Source organism: Podarcis bocagei (genome assembly GCF_964188305.1).
Source record: "Podarcis bocagei genome assembly, chromosome: 12".
Classification (NCBI taxonomy): domain Eukaryota; kingdom Metazoa; phylum Chordata; class Lepidosauria; order Squamata; family Lacertidae; genus Podarcis; species Podarcis bocagei.
Genome location: NC_138137.1, coordinates 14,725,763 through 14,745,902, shown reverse-complemented (window position 1 = coordinate 14,745,902; position 20,140 = coordinate 14,725,763). Strand labels below are relative to the sequence as shown.

General features: G+C 44.3%; 3 protein-coding genes across 11 annotated transcripts in view; 2 read left to right on the top strand and 1 right to left on the bottom strand.

The window, feature by feature from the left end:
• The window catches only part of ATP2C1 (ATPase secretory pathway Ca2+ transporting 1), a 77,322-nt gene extending 68,369 nt beyond the window's left edge, over window positions 1–8,953 (top strand). For 4 of the 5 annotated variants that reach the window (XM_081164421.1, XM_081164423.1, XM_081164420.1 and 1 more), the window contains 9 exons: window positions 540–637; window positions 2,322–2,372; window positions 2,895–3,061; window positions 3,491–3,559; window positions 4,422–4,538; window positions 5,277–5,424; window positions 6,059–6,154; window positions 6,391–6,532; window positions 8,180–8,953. In XM_081164421.1, coding sequence (XP_081020547.1) covers window positions 540–637; window positions 2,322–2,372; window positions 2,895–3,061; window positions 3,491–3,559; window positions 4,422–4,538; window positions 5,277–5,424; window positions 6,059–6,154; window positions 6,391–6,532; window positions 8,180–8,313 — 1,022 coding nt within the window. In that variant the 3' untranslated portion in view covers window positions 8,314–8,953. Of the gene's footprint in view, window positions 1–539; window positions 638–2,321; window positions 2,373–2,894; window positions 3,062–3,490; window positions 3,560–4,421; window positions 4,539–5,276; window positions 5,425–6,058; window positions 6,155–6,390; window positions 6,533–8,179 lie in introns of those variants that run through there. The other variant, XM_081164424.1, reaches the window with a different exon arrangement.
• A 444-nt stretch (window positions 8,954–9,397) lies between these two features.
• Window positions 9,398–19,797, bottom strand: ASTE1 (asteroid homolog 1). 2 transcript variants are annotated; one of them, XM_081164599.1, is made up of 5 exons: window positions 19,677–19,797; window positions 16,127–17,457; window positions 13,828–14,038; window positions 12,492–12,687; window positions 9,398–11,093 (listed from the first exon to the last, which is right to left on the bottom strand). In XM_081164599.1, the coding sequence occupies exons 2-5, from the start codon at window positions 17,435–17,437 to the stop codon at window positions 10,796–10,798; spliced, it is 2,016 nt and encodes a 671-aa protein (XP_081020725.1). In that variant the 5' UTR covers window positions 17,438–17,457; window positions 19,677–19,797; the 3' UTR covers window positions 9,398–10,795. The 2 variants fall into 2 exon arrangements, with proteins under 2 accessions (XP_081020725.1, XP_081020726.1); XM_081164600.1 differs by having other exon boundaries at window positions 16,127–17,460; window positions 19,677–19,776.
• The window catches only part of NEK11 (NIMA related kinase 11), an 82,151-nt gene continuing 81,806 nt past the window's right edge, over window positions 19,796–20,140 (top strand). For 2 of the 4 annotated variants that reach the window (XM_081164624.1, XM_081164620.1), the window contains exon 1: window positions 19,891–20,029. The gene's annotated coding sequence lies outside the window, so the exon portion shown is untranslated. Of the gene's footprint in view, window positions 20,095–20,140 lie in introns of all 4 variants that reach the window. The other 2 variants (XM_081164622.1, XM_081164621.1) reach the window with 2 other exon arrangements.

Genomic DNA, 20,140 nt, shown 5'->3' with positions numbered 1-20,140 from the left:
GCTGGCTCCCTCGGCCAATAAAGCGAGATGAGCGCCGCAACCCCAGAGTCAGCCATGACTGGACCTATTGGTCAGGGGTCCCTTTACCTTTACCTTTATCCAGCACTACATCCTCTCTAGCAGCTAGCTAGCAACCTTCGCAAACTTGCTGTGACCAGCTAGCTGCACATTTTTAGGAGAAAGTCACTCTTCTTTGGAGAGACCTTGATTCCGCAATTGTTGCAATTACTTTGTTGCGTTTCCAGAGCATATGGTCATGCACATGTAGTATAACTAACTGTATTTGCTTCAGGGCTGCAGAAAAGCATTTAGGATTGTAAAACTCCCTGAACATTTTCTGTCACGTACCACTTGTCTCTGTGTGGGTGTGTGACACATGCAATAGTTCAGTCTGCATTGTTGTAGCTTTGCTATCAGGAATAAATAATAAAATAATCAGTGAGAATATAGAATTTTAAATTGTATATATTCATTTGGTCCTTCTCCACTAGATTCTTTAACTGTAACATCTGGTAACTTTGTTTTGTTTTGTTTCCTAGCTAATCGCTTAGGATTGTATTCCAAAAACTCTCAGTCAGTCTCAGGTGAAGAAATAGACACACTGGATATACAACAACTTTCACAAATAGCACCCAAGGTTAGTTTTAAATGGACCCAAAGTGGTCTGGGTAGATGGAACTCTTGAGTTAGTGTGCTAGTGTGTTTTAGTTACTGAATTACTCTAAGAAGCATGTAAGGGTACTTTGAGCAGGCATTAGTAATGTCTTATATATCAAAGTTGTGTATTTTTGTGAACAGATTATCTAATTTGGAATATCACAATCTTCCTCTGGTGGCCATAGGGGAAAATCTGAGGTTTTTCCTGATATCCTTTGAAATCTTTGTCAGAAAGTGTAAGAGTGTGGCTTTCTTTTTGGCTAAGGCACAGGCAGATTAAGCAGCTTGAACAAATTGGTGTGTTCTAATTTAAGTTTGAGTCTTAGTACTGCAACATGAGTTCTTGTTCAAGTAGCAGGAAAACTGACACTTGGCAAGTGTGTGGCAGTGGGAACAGCATCCTGTGCTGGCTTTACAATTTTGGGTCTTTTGGTAAGGACCCACTACCCAGAAGAGGTGAGGTGTGCAAACAAAGCATGTTTTTGTCTCACCTTAAGGCAAAGAAGGCCACTTGCAGCTGAGGCTGCCTCCTCGTGGCCACCACCGCTGTCCTCCCTACAGGGAGCCAAAAGGGGTTGCATCCAGTTGTCCTTGCTGTTGCCGCTGCTAGAAGACTTGTTTGCCCTCCATAAACTGGTGAGGGGCGCAGGAGGCCTTGCTGCCATCTCCACCATTCAGCCACTGCCCAGTGCCCAAGTACTTCCCTCCTGGCTAGGTGTATGGGCGACAAAGAGAGAGTGAATATAAAGCTGATGGGCAAGGAAGGGAGAAGAGAAGAAGTAGTAGAATAAGAGACAGTGAGAGAGGGGGAAAACCTCTAGGGCAGCCTTTCTCAACCTGTGGGTCCCCAGATGTTGTTGAACTACAATTCACATCACCCCTAGCTAGCAAGGCCAGAGCTCAGGGATGATGGGAGTTGTAGTCCAACAACATCTGGGGACCCACAGGTTGAGAACCGCTGCAGTCTAGGCTGAGCTCTTATGGAGCTGCAACCTGAACTGTTCTCAGCACTAGGAAGGAAAAGTCTGGGGAATGGGATGGAGCCTCCCATAGCAGAGAAGGAGCCTAAAGACTCTGTGAGAGGGAGGAGCTATCCCAAGAGGAAAGAACTGCTCTTGGTGGGGCACTGAGAACAGAAGTTCACAGCAAGCAAACGTCTGTGGGTTTTTTCATGGAATCTGAGTGTGGTGACAAATGGCCAGTCTTGCCACTGGAGCTCCAGCCCAGACAGCTCCAATGGCTAGCAGGGAAGGAAATGGGGAATTGACAAGCAGTGGTGGAGCTTCATGCTCTGGCACTGGGGGGCGGAGAGCAGGCGGGTGCAGGGGCGTGCCGTGCATCCTGGGGGTGTGACACGCCACCTGCGGGGGCGTGGCACCCAACACGGGTGGGGGTGCAGCCACGATGGCCGGGGGCGGTGTGCTCCCCCCGTACTCCTCTTCCTCCGCCAGTGTTGACAAGCTAAATCCTGATGGTGGGGTTAGAAGGGAAAGAGGAAAAGTATTGGGAGTAGAAAAATCCCCCTTCCCTGTGTCCGTTTTCTGCTTAGCTGCCTTGTTTCTGTCATGGCTATGCAGTGTTGAGTGGAGGAGAATAGGCTGGCTTATAGTTAAGAAGCACAATCTTGCACTTGTAAAGACTTAATTTTCCCTTCTATTTCTTAGGTAGCGGTGTTCTACAGAGCCAGTCCCAGGCATAAGCTGAAGATTGTCAAGGTATGTGTGTGTTTCTAAAACTGACAGACATGTAGTTTAAATGGTACAGAGATGTTGAACTGTAGTGATCTAGTATCCAGATGGGATCATTTGGGGCTCATCAAGAGGAATCTCTCACAAATATATTTAGTGGAAAAGACGCAAGGGGGGCAAGCTAAAATTCGGAACGATTCTTTGCAGTTGACTCCTACAGGACCTTGGTTTAAGTCAGTATGAAGTACTTACACTGTTGATTTGCTGTTTTTAAAGGTAAATAGAGAAGTAGAACTAGGAAGAAGGTTGTTTTGACTGCACAAGAAGAAAATGGCATAGAACCAGTGATTGCTTGTGTTTGAGTGATTTTAAGGATGTCTGCAATTGGTTTGGTAAAGCCTTTATAGACTCATGAGAGGGAGCTCACCTACCAGTCTTCACTTTCAACTGAGCATTGCACACGAAAAGTTTTAAGACTGTGTTCATTGTAAAATCTCATATAGTGATAAAATCTTGTGATGATAGATTGGATTAATTTTGTTTTCTCAGTCACTACAAAATAATGGTGCAGTAGTTGCTATGACAGGAGATGGGGTGAATGATGCTGTAGCACTGAAAGCTGCTGATATTGGCGTAGCAATGGGGCAGACGGGTACAGATGTCTGTAAAGAAGCAGCTGATATGATCTTGGTGGATGATGATTTTCAGACAATAATGTAAGTTTGTTTTACGTTCCCTTTCTGCGTACTATGTAGCAATTGCATTATCTGGATGGGTGTCATTTTGTCTAGCATATATAAGTGCCATCTCGTTGAACTTTTTTTTTTAAAAAAAGCCACTTAGGTGAAATTTAAAAGACAAGTGGTTTTATTCTAGTGGATTTTCTATAAAATTTTAAATGGGAAAATTTTCTCAGGCAAATGAGGATAAATGATTTAGCATTTTATTTTACTTGTGTTTAGTGTTTAGTGAACAAAGCTAAAAACTTTGAAACTGCCTAATACTGTTTTGCAGTGGGAAGCCATTTATTGTTACTGTTAGATTGCAAGAAATAAGAGTTGCGTTTTCAGGATGCCATCCAAATAATGTGCCTTTGCAGAATGTGTTTTTTTCCTCCTAAGCACTTTTTTCTTTTTATATTTCAGGTCTGCAATTGAAGAGGGTAAAGGAATTTATAATAACATTAAAAATTTTGTTAGATTTCAACTCAGCACGTAAGTTTTGCAGCACAATATCAGAAGCTTCCTGTTATGAATTCTGCTTGATTGAGATTAATTGCACAGAAGTTTGCATGACCAAAACTGACATAAATTCAGCTCGGTGATTTGTAAATGGCACACTATTTGCTATATTGCCATAATGGATTGCTGACCATAATTCTAACAGCACTAATAAATTCAGCATCCATTCTGGCACAGTTAGTTTGAAATTGGGGTATAATTGCTTGAAAATAGGACTCTAAGCAAGTAACTGCATAGTAAAAGCTTAACCTTAGCAACAGTTCCCTTTACTTGAAATTATCAGAGCCATGTGGTTGTCCTTTGTTGCTAAATGAGAACAGATCTAAAAATAGTTCCTGCAACTTGTAAGTCCAAGAGTTCATGATGGTTTGGCCTCCCTGATAAGGTACACATTTTCCAACCACTGCAACAGATGGTCTATACAAGAAGGGGTTTTGATTTATCAGTCGTTCAGCATTTTAAAATGTAAGGCACTCCTAAATTATTTTTTTATTTCTATAACAAAAGTACACTTTGTGTCTGGCACACAGTATACAGCCTCTAGTGAGGAGGCTTAATGAAATGAGACAATTTTCCTTTTGGCTTGTATTGCTGTCTTGGGCTAAATATTTTCTAACGTCTGCTTGATGTTTAGCATCCCAAAAACTTGCATGATCTATTTAAAACAATTGGATTGTTACTGTGTATGAAGTTTTACTTGCTACTCATATGTATTGTGGGTCTTACTGATGCTTGAAATGTTTAATAACAAATTTCCAAATAATTTTAAAAAACCACTCCCTCCCCCCAAAAAATTGTGATGCTGACAGCTGTGTAAAATAACTTTTTTCAACAGGAGTATAGCTGCATTGACATTAATCTCATTGGCCACATTAATGAACTTTCCTAATCCTCTCAATGCCATGCAGATCTTGTGGATCAACATAATCATGGATGGGCCTCCAGCTCAAAGGTAACACTTTTCCTTTGAGAGTTTATGAGAAGTTGCTGAATGGTGTAACTCTCTAGAATTGTGAATGGTATAACTCCTAGAAATGTTAGTAGAATCTTGCACAGAGCTTTTCCTCTGTGTGGACTTGTGTATCAAATTATATTGTAAAAAAGTATATTAAATTGGAATAATTTGTTTAAGCAATTATTTTCCGTGCAAAAACTCTGGGCAATTTCCCAAATGGGGGTTTCTGTCTGATGGAGTGTTTGTTGGTGCCTTATTAAGGATTTAAAATTAATATCTTACTTTTCGGTTTTGTTGTTACAATGGTTCCCAGAGGTTGCTGCATTTGTGTTTGCTTTCAAAAGCTTTTTATATTGCAAGTAGTCAGCAGTAGACTCGTAGGGTAACTACTCAGGAAAAATTACATTTTTAAGCAATATTGGTATGGGAAATATCATAATGTTAAGTTTTGCAGTTGTATAAGGCACTTAGCAGGTTTGATCCAGGCAGTTAGTTGAATTTAGGTTGTATACTGTGAACTAAGTGTGAATTACTTGGTCTGGATCCATCCAATCATGATTGAGTACTAATCATAGTTAATTATATCATAAGAATTAAGCAGTAATGCTTGGGTTGCCTTGACACATACAAACCTTTATTGAAAAGTATGTCTGAGTCACTGTCTACATTAATTTGATTTTATGATGCCTCAATCAATCTAAACTTTCAAAAAGTTATTTGTGTTCTTATTTCTAGCCTTGGAGTTGAGCCTGTGGATAAAGATGTTATTCGAAAGCCTCCAAGAAATGTCAAGGATAGCATTTTGACCAGAAATCTGATTGTTAAAATACTAGTTTCATCTATAATTATTGTATGTGGAACATTATTTGTCTTCTGGCGAGAGGTATGACAAAGATGCTTTTTTAAAAAATGTGTGTTTATTATCTGCTTGCAGTGCTTCATATATGCCAATAGTTGCAAATATAAAAGTACATAGACTGTGCAAAAGAACCATGCAAGTAAGTCCATGAACCCAGTGCTATTGAGGTGCATGGCCACCTGCTTTTCAAATGGAGAAGCATTTCAAAACCAGTGTTAGAAAACAGCGTAGCGTTAAAGAAAAACTGTAAAATGCCAATGTTTATATACTTCCACTGATCTTAAACTTAGGTTTGGCAATTAAATCGTGCAGAGGTTTTAAAGGTCGTGTGCAATAGAGATCAATCAGTCTGGTTGTGTTTTTTAAAAAATATATGCAGATATGGTATGAGGAAGATAGGAAATAATTATAGTTCTAGGTAGCAGTCCTACACACAGCTGAGGAATAAATTAAAATTCTAGATGTCAGTATCAAATTCTTAGGCGCCTAGATCAGACAATAGCGATACTTCCACACTTGGCTAGAGGACTGATGCTTCGTAGTATTATGTTGGGTGGAATTTAAAATGTTTTATTGTAAAGTGGCAGAGAACTGCATATATTAACTCTAACTCTCTCTCTCTCTTTATCTTTCTCTCTCTCTCTCTCTCTCTCTACAGCTGCGAGACAATGGCATAACTCCTCGAGATACAACAATGACGTTTACGTGCTTTGTATTTTTTGATATGTTCAATGCTTTGAGTTCCAGATCTCAGGTATGTGACTGCCTGTGTTTAAAGATATGGTATTTTGAAAAAGTGAAAACAACCTCTGCAAATTATCAAAATTTCACAGATGCAAGTAGCTCAAAGCCATAACTTAATTTAAGCTACCAAAATGCAAATACTGTAGATGAGTATATAATCACCCTATCATTTGAGTTAAGATGGATAATCTCAAATAACTAGAATACACAAGAATAAAATCATAGGTGTTATGTTTCTATTTGCAGACTAAATCTGTGTTTGAGATTGGACTCTGCAGCAACAAAATGTTCTGTTACGCAGTGCTTGGATCGATCATGGGGCAGCTACTAGTAATCTACTTCCCTCCTCTTCAGAAAGTTTTTCAAACTGAGAGTCTAAGCATACTAGGTGAGAGTTTTTTTCTTGTTCAGCTGAGTTTGGCTTTCAAACCAACAAATATAGACAAGTACATTATTTCCTTGGTGATTTGTTTTGTAAGGCATTAACAAATAGGGCTTAGACTTAAAACATTAATATAGTTAAATGAGTTGGGGGGACACTTTGGAGTGGATACAAGGTGGCAGAAATTCCGTTTTTAAGAGCAACTTCAGCATTGTCCCCCTCAACAGCTATAGTGGTACCTCTGGATGCAAAAGGAATCCATTCTGGAGCCCCGTTCGTATCCTGAAGCGAATGCAACCCATATCTGCATGTGCGCGGGTCGTAATTCGCCGCTTCCACGCATGCACGTGACGTCATTTTCAGCGTCTGTGCATGCGCGAGTGGCAAAACCCAGAAGTAATGCGCTCCGTTACTTCTGGGTTGCCGCAGAGCATAACCTGAAAACGCTCAACCTGAAGCACATTTAACCCGAGGTATGAGTGTATCTTTCACATAATGGCAACACTGAAACATTGCTCTTGCTTTCGAGCCTGTATGACCAAGGTGAGGGTGAAAGCAGAAATGAGGGCTTATGACATGTAGCTTTGATTCAGTTTAAAGGGATGAACCCCCACCTTTCTGTCTAGCTCGGAGCTGGTGTGGTGCTCATCTTAACGTTGCACTAAGATTTAAAACGGCTCAGTGCAATGACAGGGAAGATCCCTGACAGCTGCCAAACTAGAGAAGAAGGCTGCAACTGGCCAGTTTGGCCCCAACACTCCCCTCCTGAGAGAAGGCTAGTACAAGCCTGGTCTTTTGGTGGTCACCATCCATCACCAAACAACCCTTTGCTGTTTCCCCCAGTTCTGAAAGGCACAACTGAAGATCAGAGACCATGGCTGTAAATTTATGTACACAGTTAACTTGGGAGTAAGCCCCATAGAAGGGACGCGGGTGGCGCTGTGGTCTAAACCACAGAGCCTAGGGCTTGCCGATCAGAAGGTCAGCAGTTCGAATCCCCGCGACGGGGTGAGCTTCCTTTGTTCAGTCCCAGCTCCTGCCCACCTAGCAGTTTGAAAGCACGTCAAGTGCAAGTAGATAAATAGGTACCACTCTGGTGGGAAGGTAAACGGCGTTTCCGTGTGCTGTCTGGTTCGCCAGAAGCAGCTTAGTCATGCTGGCCACATGACCCGGAAGCTGTATGCCGGCTCCCTCGGCCAGTAAAGTGAGATGAGCGCAACAAACCCAGAGTCATCCGCGACTGGACCTAATGGTCAGGGGTACCTTTACCTTTAAGCCCCATAGAATGTAGTGGGACCTGCTTCTGTTAGCATACATGGGATTATAGTGAAAGGGCAGGAGCGTGGAATCTGACATTTTGGCATGGCTAGCAAGGCCAGCAAGAATTTGTTCTGTTTATGACCATAAAATATCTGGCAAGTTAGTCCAAAGGACAAACAGCTTGACTCCAAGTTTTTTCATAGCTAAACCGTTGATTATAGCTTTGTATTTCTGGCTAGCTGAAAAACAGTTACTCAGTTAATTAATTTTAATTTAGTTTTGATTTGTTATAAATTTGATAAGGAATAAAAATTGGCAAGAAAAGCTGTTACTCAATACCTGTATTCTTCTGCTGTTTTTTAAAGGAAAAAAACTTTTTCTTTTTTTGTTTAGACTTGCTGTTTCTTCTGGGACTCACCTCATCAGTGTGTATAGTAGCAGAGATTATAAAGAAGGTTGAAAGGAGCAGGGAGAAGCCCCAGAAACATGGTGGTTCTTCGTCTTTGCCGTCTTTTCTTGATGTATGATGCACATTGCATTCTTTCCGTTTGCAAAACTAGAAACTGCTGTCGTATGTAGGAGGAAGTTATCACGAGAAGATACAAGGGCTTTTGACAAGTCCCTCCTTTTCCCTGATGGATGAACACTGGCAATTTTTAAAGACTGGTGAATTCTAAATCTTCCAGCCAGGGGAGTAATAAACAATTATGCAACTTTGGTAATATTTTTTCCTCAAAGACAAAACTTTACTTTTCAGATTGTATGGAACTTTGTAAGTGTGTGAGAGGCTACTTTAAAAATAAAAAAGTCAAAAGTCTTGCCCACCTTTTGCTCTTAAGAGATATACGTGTATAGAAATGTGTATTAGATATAAAGATTTTAGTTTTTATTTAAAGAAACCCTTTACTTTTATGACGGTGGTGGGACTTAACTATGAAATATTCAAGGCATTCCATCTGGTCTAGAGTGAGATACAAGAGTGCCATATTTTCAGATTCTGTATTTATTTACATTATCCTGCAATGTGTACCTTGTGCTTTTATTTTTTAGGTATCCTATGTTCTTTGCACAGGATGTGACCACTGTCGGATCACTGTCTTTTCTTCCTTTTTGTGATTGAAAAGCCTATAATTGCAATTTTGAAGTAAACGTCTGCTTTTCTTAAAATACGTGTGAATGTGTAACTTGGTATTTTAAATGAAGCTGGGTCACAAACTGAAAAATGATTTCTGAATTTTTTCGCTTCCACAGTGAGCTAGATCTTTTACTTGGCCAAATTTAACAACTTCCTGTTCTGCTGAACTAGGAACTCCTTGGATCAGTGAGGTTCCGCAAATATTGGCTGCAAGTCCAAATATAGGCTTTGTATGTCCTGTCCTGCTTCAGCATTCCTGAGCCCAGATGAACTACATCCTAACATCAAGTTCAAGTCCATAAGTAGCTGAGCCTTTGATTTCTTTCCTCCCTTTAATAAGCAAGATGAGAACGTCTGTATTTCTGAGATGCACTTAGTTGATCTACTGTGTTCCCCATTTTAATGCATTTCATCCCTTTTTATTTTATTTCCCCATGGTTTCTTTATACTTTTTTTTGGTAATGCATTCAGTGTAATTTGATGCAAATGGAAAAAAACTTTTTTTAAAAAGCTCGAATTCATCAATATTGGTATGCAACAAATCTTCACTGTTTTGTATGATCTGAATCACTTGTGAACTATGGTCAGGGTCTATGGTGTTTTGTGCTCAAACCAGGACTTTCTTGGCTTCCCAATCCCATCACAAACCCCCTGAGGGCCACCCTGAGCCGATATCAATAACAGCATGATAGGTTGGAAGGGGGGGGGGTCACCAAACCTCATCACATGTGTTTGCATACCGTCTTTCCCCGAAAGTAAGACATCCCCCGAAAATAAGACCTACTTCCAGTTTTGCCTCTCGCTGTAATATAAGACATCCTCCAAAAATTAAGACCTCCCCGATAACTTTGGTTTCCAGCCTGCTGCAAGTATTATGGGCTACTATTCCCTTCCACCACCCCCACTGATGACATTTCTGCAAGAAGATTTTGGCAGGTCACTTCCAAGGCCTTACTGACATGCTGTGTGCTTTTTGTTAATGATGAACTTTAGTGCACACAGCAGGTTGAATATATGTGTCCTTCAGTTCATACTTTCTGAGTGGTAGGATTAAAACATGGTTTCGTTTGTTTTGATGACTGCCTGTGCAAACTTAGACATTACGTTCTATTCAAATTGAACTCACAAGGATGTTGGGGCTATCCACTATGTTTCATGAGACGTAATTAGTGTTGTCCTAGTATTCGAGGGAACAAACAAGAAGAGTGGGTTCTTATCCATAGCTTCTCTCTGTTTTTTAAAAAAATCTGTTTGGGAAGGGGAATGAATCTCTCATAAGAAATATCCCCTTGGAAGTGCAGCCATATCTGCTGAAACTTGTCTAGCATAATTCTGATTTTGTCCTCGGACATTTGCCAGGTGTTAGGAAACTTTTATCAGGTATATTGTGAAATATTTGTAACACTCTGGTAGAAGTGCCAAGAAAAGACCAGTCTGTGAAAAAACAAAACCCTTCCTGCAGATATTGTCCACATCAACGTATATAAAAAAATAATTGGGGGGAGAGGGGAAACAGGGAGTCAAAACATGAGTCTTGGAACTGCATGTAAAAACTATTGAGTGAGCAATGTGTATTTGTCAGCTTTCAGGGATTTGTCATTGGCCACAGAGGGGGAAGGGTAGAGTGAGGATTTGCATGTGCACAAAATGCACTGTGAAACCCTTAGTCTCTCAGACTACTCACTGCAATAGTACTACTCAAAGGTAAGAAGACCTTTCCTCCTGTAACTAAGACCAACCTTAACTGGCCAGCAAATCAAGCATAATAGCACCATAGGATTCCTGTCATTGTTTCTTGAAGATTCATTTTGAGAGAGGACTTCTGAAGTTTTCAATGTAAAGGACACACAGCCTCTTTCTAGTAAACTGGGCTTTCAGTTCTCCACCATTAATGCTTCAAATCTGTTGTTAATACTGCATGAAGGCAAAGTTTCCAACATGGCGCTTTCTCTTTTATCCAGCCCTTGATCAGTGGTTTGATTGTTCTTTTTCCTGCGCGATTTGGGTTTCTTCTTTTTCTGGAAGAAGTCTGGCGGTGCTATATCTTTCACTGTATGTATCATGTTGCTATAAAGCTGGTACATTTTTGGAGATGCGCTGAGCAGGTTCTCTGGTGAGGAGGATGATTTAAGCTCACGATACAGTCTGTGCACCAGGGTCCCATTGTAGAGCCTGTCAAAAGACGGGAGGGAAAGTAGTTAGCATCTAGCGCAGCTTGGTGCTGTTGGTACGAGTTATTATTTTATGGTTTGAGAACTCACGATGTGAAGGGTATCCTTTACGACATAAAAATGTATTTTAAGACTTTGTATTTGAAGCAGGTACTTAAAAGCACCCAGCCTCCTTTCTCTCCTAGTTTGATAATATTTTTAGAGGTCTTAAGAATCGCCTCATATCATGGGGATGAAAAAAGCATAGAGGGAGTTTGGGGGCTGGTGGGGGAAAGTAGAGGAGAAAATTCAGTCGCATCTGCCACAGGACAACTTTCTGAAAGTGAGATGGCTGGAGGGACAAGGAGGAAGTCTGGCTGCGCAGAACAAATAGAGAATCTGGATGGAGGAGGCCAATCGTATAAAGAGCAGGCTTTTGGAGAGAGAAATCAGAAATTGCTGAACTAGGAAGGATGGAGGAAAGTCTATGATAAAGGATTTGATCTTGGCAAACCAAGAGCTGGTTTGATGAGGCAACTAGAACTGGCCTGGCTCCTTCCTGCCCAAAGTGGAAATACAGAGAGGATGAGGTGGAGTGGCCATAATCAACATAGAATCGTGGAGTTGGAAGGGACCCTGAGGATCATCTAGTCCAACCCCCTGCAATGCAAAACATACAGTTGTCCCATATAGGAATCAAACCTGCAACCTTGGTGTTGTCAGCAGCACACCGTTCACCACCTTGCTCACCTTATGCCTTGTCCAGTAAACTACCTTGAGAGAGTGCTTAGACTTGGGACTCAGCTACACAGCTGCAAATAAAACGTTTTAAATGTGCTGTAAAGTGCAATATACAAATGTGACACTAGATGGCGATGGTGTGCTATGGCAAATTCAATATATTTTTTGAAACGTTTTTTAAAAAAGCGTTTTCTATGTGTGTGTAGGTTCCACCTTGGTGTGTGGGTCTTGGGAGAGGCTAGGGAAGCCTTTCCCAACCCGGTACCCTCCAGATATTTTGAATTACAGTCCCCATCAGTCCCTGCCAACACAGCAGTCTAAAACAGGGCACCAAGTTGATGAAGCCTGGGCGAGGAATTCTGTTAGTGTACCTCTTAGGCATTTGGGTAACAGATTCCTTAGCCAAGCTTACCAACATGGCCTTCAGTCTGGTGTTGGAGCCCCATCTCTCAGTCCTGGGAAGTTTTAACATTCACTCCGAGGCTGCTTTGTTGGTGTAGCTCAGGACTGTAGAATCATGGGGCTGTTTTATGCATTTCTGCTCCTATATGTCAGGGTGGCTAACCTCTGGCCTTCTGGATTTTGCTGGACTAAAACCACCACCATTCCTGACTTGGAAAAAAAGAAGTGGGAAAAGAGCAGCTGATTCAATTGGACTTGCAGCCTTGGGAACTCTTACCGTGTAAGATCTGGCTCAAGGAGAGGACTACAAAGGAGTTGGTTGAGATACAGTCCCATCTGAAGGCAGCACTGCCACTGGCAGAAAATGTGGGCAGCGTCTAATTCCATTGCTTCTTTCTGAGATGTGTCTTTTTTCCATTTCAAGAACTGTTCGTACACAATTTTATCGATCTCAATTGGTGGGCACTTGGGATCTGGACACGAATTGGGGGGGGGGGGAGAGAAAATTCAGAATGTTTTGAGACATTTAAGCACAAATGCATGCATTGCTATTCGAAATATTTGAAAGATAACCATCTCTGCCAAATAGTAGTCACGGCCTACTTGATAACACCTAAGCCTATTACAGTGGTACCTCGGGTTAAGTACTTAATTCGTTCTGGAGGTCCGTACTTAACCTGAAACTGTTCTTAACCTGAAGCACCACTTTAGCTAATGGGGCCTCCTGCTGCTGCCACGCCGCCGGAGCACAATTTCTGTTCTCATCCTGAAGCAAAGTTCTTAACCTGAAGCACTATTTCTGGGTTAGCAGAGTCTGTAACCTGAAGCGTCTGTAACCTGAAGCATCTGTAACCCGAGGTACCACTGTAACATGTTCAGAGAAAGTGGGGTTGAAGGGCTGGACCCAGACCAAAGAGACCAGCATTGAAATCCCCACTCTGCCAGAAAGTCCACTGGGTGACCTTGGGACAGACACTGTCTTGCAGTCTAACCTACCTCACAGGGTTGTTGTGAGGAGGAAATGGAGGGGAAATGGACCACGTTATACCGCCTGGAGGTGCTTGGACCAGATCAGTGAGGCTGAGAGCTGGGGTGGGGTGTCTTGTTGTCTGAGCTGCCCAGGCTTGCACCCTGGGGATGGGGTCAAATTGGTGCTGCTAAAGCAATGGTCTGATTTCACCCCTGGAGGCGCACTCCATGGTCTCTCGAGACCAGTGGCGTAGCGTGGGTTGTCAGCACCCGGGGCAAGGCAAGTAATTTGTGCCCCCTAACCCGTGGATTTGCGCCCCCTAACCCTAACCCCCAGATGTTGCGCCCGGTGCGGCCGGCCCCCCCTGCACCCCCCACGCTACGCCACTGCTCGAGACAGATGGATGCCAGCCACAACCACCTTATACTAAGTTAGACCACTGGTCCATTTAGTTCAGCATTGTCTCCAGGGTTTCAGATTGCATCCTCTCACAGCCCAACGTAGAGATGTCAGGGATTGAACCTGGACTCTCCTGCATACAGAGCAGATCCCCTGGCCTTTCATGTAAAAGCCCCAGTGTGCAAATTAAGAAAACCGTCATTGGCAATGCCAGGACGAAAAAGAGGACTAAAGCTGAACCTACCTGGACTATGTATTGCTTTATCAAGTTCCCCAGCTACGACTCCAAGTAGTAAGGCTTTCGTGTGCTGTAACTTTGCTTTGGGTTCTGAATACTGCGTCCAGTAACAAGTCACGGCCAGAGGAAGCCGCAGGTGACAAGGAACTGGCTCCAGGATGCTGGCTGTCACTCCCAATGTCTCCAACAGAAGGATCAGGCGGTCTGCTAAGGGAACCTGTGCATAAAGAAATGGCCAAGCCTTCGTGAAATTTCAACTGGGTGTGAATCATTTTGCAACTGGTGTGGGTCCAACTGGGACCACGGGGAGATCTCTGGATACCAGGCTGGCAATGGACATCTCCATCTGGCTGGCCCTTTCAGCTTTCTTAAGCAACTAAGGCAGAGGTTTTCAACCTTTTTGAGTCCACAGCTCCCTTGACCAACTGCATTCTTTCTGCAGCACCCCTGTGGGGGTCAGGAGCCCAGTTGTGTCACCCCTTGCCTGCAGAGCTGGCAGCCCCTCACCCCTTTTCGAACACCCTCCCTTGTGGAGTGTTCCCTCAGACTCCTCTCATCTCTCCCCTCTCCTTGGGAGTCCTCTGGGCAGCCGCATCTGCCCCCTGGTCTCTGAGCTGCCCCCTGAAGAGAGATGCCTCCTCACACTGCCCCACAGGGGCCTGGGAAGCACCCCCTGGCCAGGCACCATTCGCCTGAGGAGCTTGTAGCCAGGGCTGCTGCAACAAACAGCTGTGCAAGCCTTTGGGAGGCAGAGATGTAAGAGGACCTAAGAGGAAGGGAGAGAAGGAAAGAGGGGCAGAGGCCAGTGTTGCCCACGACACCCCTGACCATCAGGGGCCACGGCACACTGGTTGAAAACCACTGAGCTAGGCTAAAGAGCTTATTTATTGCATTGAAATCCCACCTTTTTCTCCAAGGAGTACATGGTTCAGCCCTCCTCAGTTAATCCCTGCAACGACCCTATCAGGTAGGTTAAGAGGGTGTGACTGGCCGGAGGTCACCCAGGGAACTTCACGACTGAATGGTGATTTGATGACTAGGACCTCATCTCCCAGGTCCTAGTCCGACACTCTTAAACACTACACCACACTGGTTTCCTAGAGTCATTCTGCTATGGGACAGCTCTATAAATTACCGTACTTTTCACTCTATAGGACGCACTTTCCCCCCTCCAAAAATTAAGGGGAAATGTGTGTGCGTCCTATGGAGCGAATGCAGGATCCTTGGCTTCAGCGATAGCAACGCGAAGCCTCTGAAGCACAGAGGGAGCGCTCCCTCCGCGCTCCGGAGGCTTTGCGTTGCTTTTGCTGAAGCCTGGAGAGCGAGAGGTGTGAGTGCGCACCGACCCCCCCTCGCTCTCCAGGCTTCAGGGATAGCCGCCTGAAGCCTTTGGAGCGCAGCGCGAGGTCCCGCTACATTCTGGAGGCTTCAGGTTCCTTTCGCTGAAGCCAGGAGAGTCTTGCTCTCCCGGCAGGGAGAGGCTGCACGTGGCTATGGCACGCGGGCTTCTTTAGCCCCACGCAGCCTCTCCCTGCTGGAGGGGTCGCACGTGGCTATGGCATGGATCCCGCTCGCTGTCTTGGCTTGTGCCATAGCCATGTGCAACCCCTCCAGCAGGGAAAGGCTGCACACAGCCTGTACGCTGCTCTTTGGGGCTGAGGGGGAAATAAGATTTTTTCCCCCTTGATTTCCCCCTCTAAAAACTAGGTGCGCCCTATGGTCCGGTGTGCCCTATGGAGCAAAAAATACGGTAACTAGGTAAATAAATATGGGGAAAGCTAAATGTCCCTTAGAGAAGGATCTGAATTATTTTCCTTGAAGCTTGAATTTGTTTTATTCTGGATCATTTTATTTTATGTTTTAATGTGTTGTCAACTGCGGTGAGATCTTTTCATTAAAATATGAAGTGGTAAAGAAATGAAATTAATAATAAGTATATTTTTTTTTTTGAAAAAAATGGTGCCTAGACATTCTGTGATGGTGACTGGAACCGAGGTGTAAGATGCCATTTGGTGCTTCGCTTATCTGTCTGAGTTTCTAACACCGCTTAGGCTCCTGCTAACCATTAGGAATCTTATGCAGAGCTTTTGACAATTCAGCAAGCATTGCCCATGTATTTTCACATGTACCCAACTATAAAGGCTGGAAAGCTTTCTTTTTAAATAAAAAATTGAAAGCTGATAGTCTCAAGAAGTTGGATTCTGTGCCCAACATCACATTATTTCCTCCCCCCCCCCCTACAGAACCGCAGTATTCAAACACTACTGATATGTTTGCTTTATGCCTGCCATTTTGAGCCATTTACCTCGCTTAACGTATTCAGAGAGTACTGGTCGCTACAAAAATGTCCAGACAACGCTGCCGCTTGGACAAACGATTTCTTGAGTGCTCTTTGTATTCTGTCAAATTCGTGGAAAACGCGAGTGGGTGCTTTTCCCGAGGAGGTACTGACCGAACGCTGCGAACCGCCCAGAAGTAATCCATAGACGATTTGTCGAATTGGTAGAGCTATGGCATTAGCACTAGGCCGTTGCATATTCTCTACCTGAACATGGAGAATTGTTCGTTTTAATATCAGGGCATCACTGACGAACGGTGCTATAAGGCCTTTTGCTAACGCAGTAAGAATCCACGGAGGCAACTCCAATTTCTTGGCTTCCTCCGATTCATAAACTCCATTCTGGAAAAAATCTTTGAGACTGGCACTGGACGGTTCGTATTCCTCCATAAAAGTACAGAGAAGCTGCCTTGTTTCTTCTTTGTCGTGCTTGTTAACATACTTCAGTACATTTTCTATAGCCTCAGCAGGATCAGCAAAGCGAGACAGCCAGTTCAGCAACCCTTGAATGCGGACGTGCTTTCGACATTTCTGCCTGGAGCTTCCGACGGGAAGGCGTACCTTGCTAAAGAACATTTCTATAGCCGGCAGGTTAATATGGTCGTTGCCATTCATCACCGCAAAGAGAGGCAGGAGGGTTTTGTTCATATTGCTGAAATGGCCACAAAACCTCTCTAACGAGAAGCGCCGTGCTGGGATGTAGCAGTCTTGCGAGTCTTTGCAGGAGGCCAGGCTTCTCCACTGAAAGTAATTCAGAGGACAATAGCCGGCTTTCAGGTCGAAAATGCAAAAGTCGCTATCTAAAGTTAACACCGGGCAATTCAAGTGATTGGCTAATGACACAATGTCCCTGTCCGCTTCCGAAAAAGACTGGACAAAAGGCACTCGCAAGCTGGTCAAGATCTGCTTGAAGACTTCTCTAATGAGCAAAGGCAGTAGACTGCCGCCACCGCCGCCACAGGAGAGACAATAGGCTGACAGGATCCTCTCCTGAGCTCTTTCCTTGATGGTTGCAAGCTTTTTGTCAGACGCATCGCACCCTCCATCTAGCACGACGTACGGCCGGATGTTGCACAGAGTCAGCGTTTCAAAAAACTTGCGGGTGACATCTGCAAACGAATCGTAATCCCCTCCACGCCGCATGTCCAGGTTGGAATCAAAGTAAAGGCGATGGTACAGGTTATTTCCGTCAATTACTATACTGGTGTCCCTCAACTGCAGGTCAACAAAGAACTCTCTATGTTCCCCTACGTAGCTCATTAATCCGTGGATGCCCATGCTGCCGGGCTGAAACGCCCCTGCTGAAACAAAAGAAGAAATTAGCCCTGCAGATGCAATGCCCAAACAGCGTGATTCAAGGGGAAACAAGTAAAAAAATCTGCTGTCGGGATTGTAACTGGCACCCTTTTCACCTGGATGATTAATGGGCAACCAATGACCCATCTCAATATGATTTGGAGCCGGTTTTTTGTTGGCCAACAAAAAACAAAAATAAAGGAAATTCAAATTGCTATAGTCACAGATACCAAATATGTCTGGTTTTTCCTAGACATTTATGGAAAATCCGCCTGGATGTTACTGCCGCCCGCTGAATCCCAGATATGTCTCCAAGTAGATTAATAGATTAATTTGATGAACTTTCAAAATGTATCCATTTTACCTTTGAACCCATTCTTAACCAGAGTTGGGCGATATCAGGTGTTTAGCATCGTGATACATCCACCACCTAAACGTCGCGCTATACTGATATATCACAATGTCTGAAATAAGGATGGAGCTATGTAGAGGCACTGGCTGGCTTCATGGTTTCCCCCGCATTGTGATTTTTGCATAGCGCATGCGCACACACACACATCATGATTCACAATATATCGCCAGGTCAAAAATTATGAAACAGATATCATATGGACTTCAAACTGGTTTTGGAAGACGTATCGATATATTGCCCAGCCCTATTCTTAACCCATATAGTCCGTATAGTTAAAGCTATGGTTTTCCCAGTAGTGATGTATGGAAGTGAGAGCTGGACCATAAAGAAGGCTGATCGCCGAAGAATTGATGCTTTTGAATTATCGTGCTGGAAGAGACTCTTGAGAGTCCCATGGACTGCAAGAAGTTCAAACCTCTCCATTCTGAAGGAAATCAGCCCTGAGTGCTCACTGGAAGGACAGATCGTGAAGCTGAGGCTCCAATACTTTGGCCACCTCATGAGAAGAGAAGACTCCCTGGAAAAGACCCTGATGTTGGGAAAGATGGAGGGCACAAGGAGAAGGGGACGACAGAGGACAAGGTGGTTGGACAGTGTTCTCGATGCCACCAGCATGAATCTGACCAAACTGTGGGAGGCAGTGAAAGACAGGAGTGCCTGGCATGCTCTGATCCATGGGGTCACGAAGAGTCAGACACGACTAAATGACTAAACAAAAACAAAACAACATTCTTAACCCAAGGCTCTATCCTGCTCCCACTGTTGGCCCAGAGGTTTTGCTGCTATCCACTTCTACAGCAAGGCCTTCAAAGATACCACCACTTTCCCCCCAAATTTACTGTTGGCAGAGGTTTCTGGCGGGTGCAGGGCAACAAGAGAAGAGATCTGGATGATGCCACAAGCATGCACAGCAGTGCCCAGGGATGCAAGAAAGCACAGCAACTACATTACCTGGCATTCTAGGATGTATGCGTGTGGCACCATCAAGTTCTGAAGGTTCAAGCCCCTGCTAGTTGCTCCCCCAGCTCTGTTAAGTTTTGGGTGAACAGAGCAGAAGTGAGGACTCCGAGAAAGGTGTGTCAACACAAACCCATTCCATATTTCACCCCAATTCATTTCATATCCATCTCTCTAGTAGGCTCTGGGCCCCAAATGAACTTTGATTCCAGAGACAGACCCATAAAATTTGGTGCCCAACCCCATAGATCCTGGAATCTGCTCTATCGAGAATTGGCATGTCCTTTACTTTTAAAAGCTTTCAGAGTCTAGGTACATGACGAAATGATGATTAATGGGGAACGGAAACACACAGAAATACAAGTACGATCAAGCTCATTACCAAGCTATGTAATCGACAGGAGGTAAAAGAAGATTAGCGATTTTCTCACAGAACCTCAGTTTGCAATGTATTTTTATTGACTTTTATTGATTTGTGGGGCAGCTACCCCTTCCTTCTCCCCCCTTGGCTACGTCCATGTTCCTGTGTGTTTAAATACATGGACAGGAAGAAACTGGCTTGTCTGAAATTGCAGAGAGCTGCATCTGTTGAATTTCCGTCTGCTGGGCAGCTTTGAAAGCGGGTGGGTGGGGTGGGGGAACCTAGTTCCAGCAGCAGTAGCAGCAGCGACTTCTCTTCCTACCGACTTCCATAAAAACAGAGTTTGAAGGGATCCCGAGGGTTCTTTCTCGCGCAACCCCTTGCAAAGCAGGAAGTGGTCTCTCATCCAATTTGAAACCACACCGGACCCTGCTTAGCTTTAGCAAACGTGCCAGCAGTCCCGCGACGGAGGCGGTACAGCTCGACCTTACCTGCGTTGCGGGGGCGCTCCCAACAAACTCTCTCCCCCACCCCCAAGATATGAGGCCTGTGGAAGCGTCCGAGCCAGGGGGGAAAGAGGGCGGGGCAAAGCAGCCCCGTTTCCCCGCCCAGGGAAAGCAGCGCGCCTTCGTCACGCGCTGCGCCGTCTCCTAGCGACGCGAGCCAAACACTCGCGCGGCGGGAGGTTTGTGAAGCCGACCGTACCAAGGAGCCAGGTGTGCGGAGGGGTGGGGTGGGAGGTACGCACCCACAGCGACTTTTATAGGGGGGGTCGCTCCTTTCCCTACCACCACCCCCCGCAAATAATATTGGGCTCGCCCCTTCCGCTGAGTGAATGGACAAGGTAAACGAACGGCGCTTCCCCAGCCCCTCATTCCGCCTCACATTCCGGACGTCGCTCGATTTAAAGTATATATAATTAATTTTTTTTTTGGGGGGGGGAGAAAGGAGCCTC

What these genes read in the sequence shown, in the direction of transcription:
- ASTE1 (XM_081164599.1), bottom strand. Translation starts at nt 17,437, where the DNA reads ATGGGCATCCACGGATTAATGAGCTACGTAGGGGAACATAGAGAGTTC. An exon ending in CTCTGAATACGTTAAGCGAG is followed by an intron (nt 14,039 to 16,126) that starts GTAAATGGCTCA and finishes CTTTATGCACAG; the next exon opens with GTTCCCTTAGCAGACCGCCT. An exon ending in CTTGAGCCAGATCTTACACG is followed by an intron (nt 11,094 to 12,491) that starts GTAAGAGTTCCC and finishes GTCTTTTGACAG; the next exon opens with GCTCTACAATGGGACCCTGG.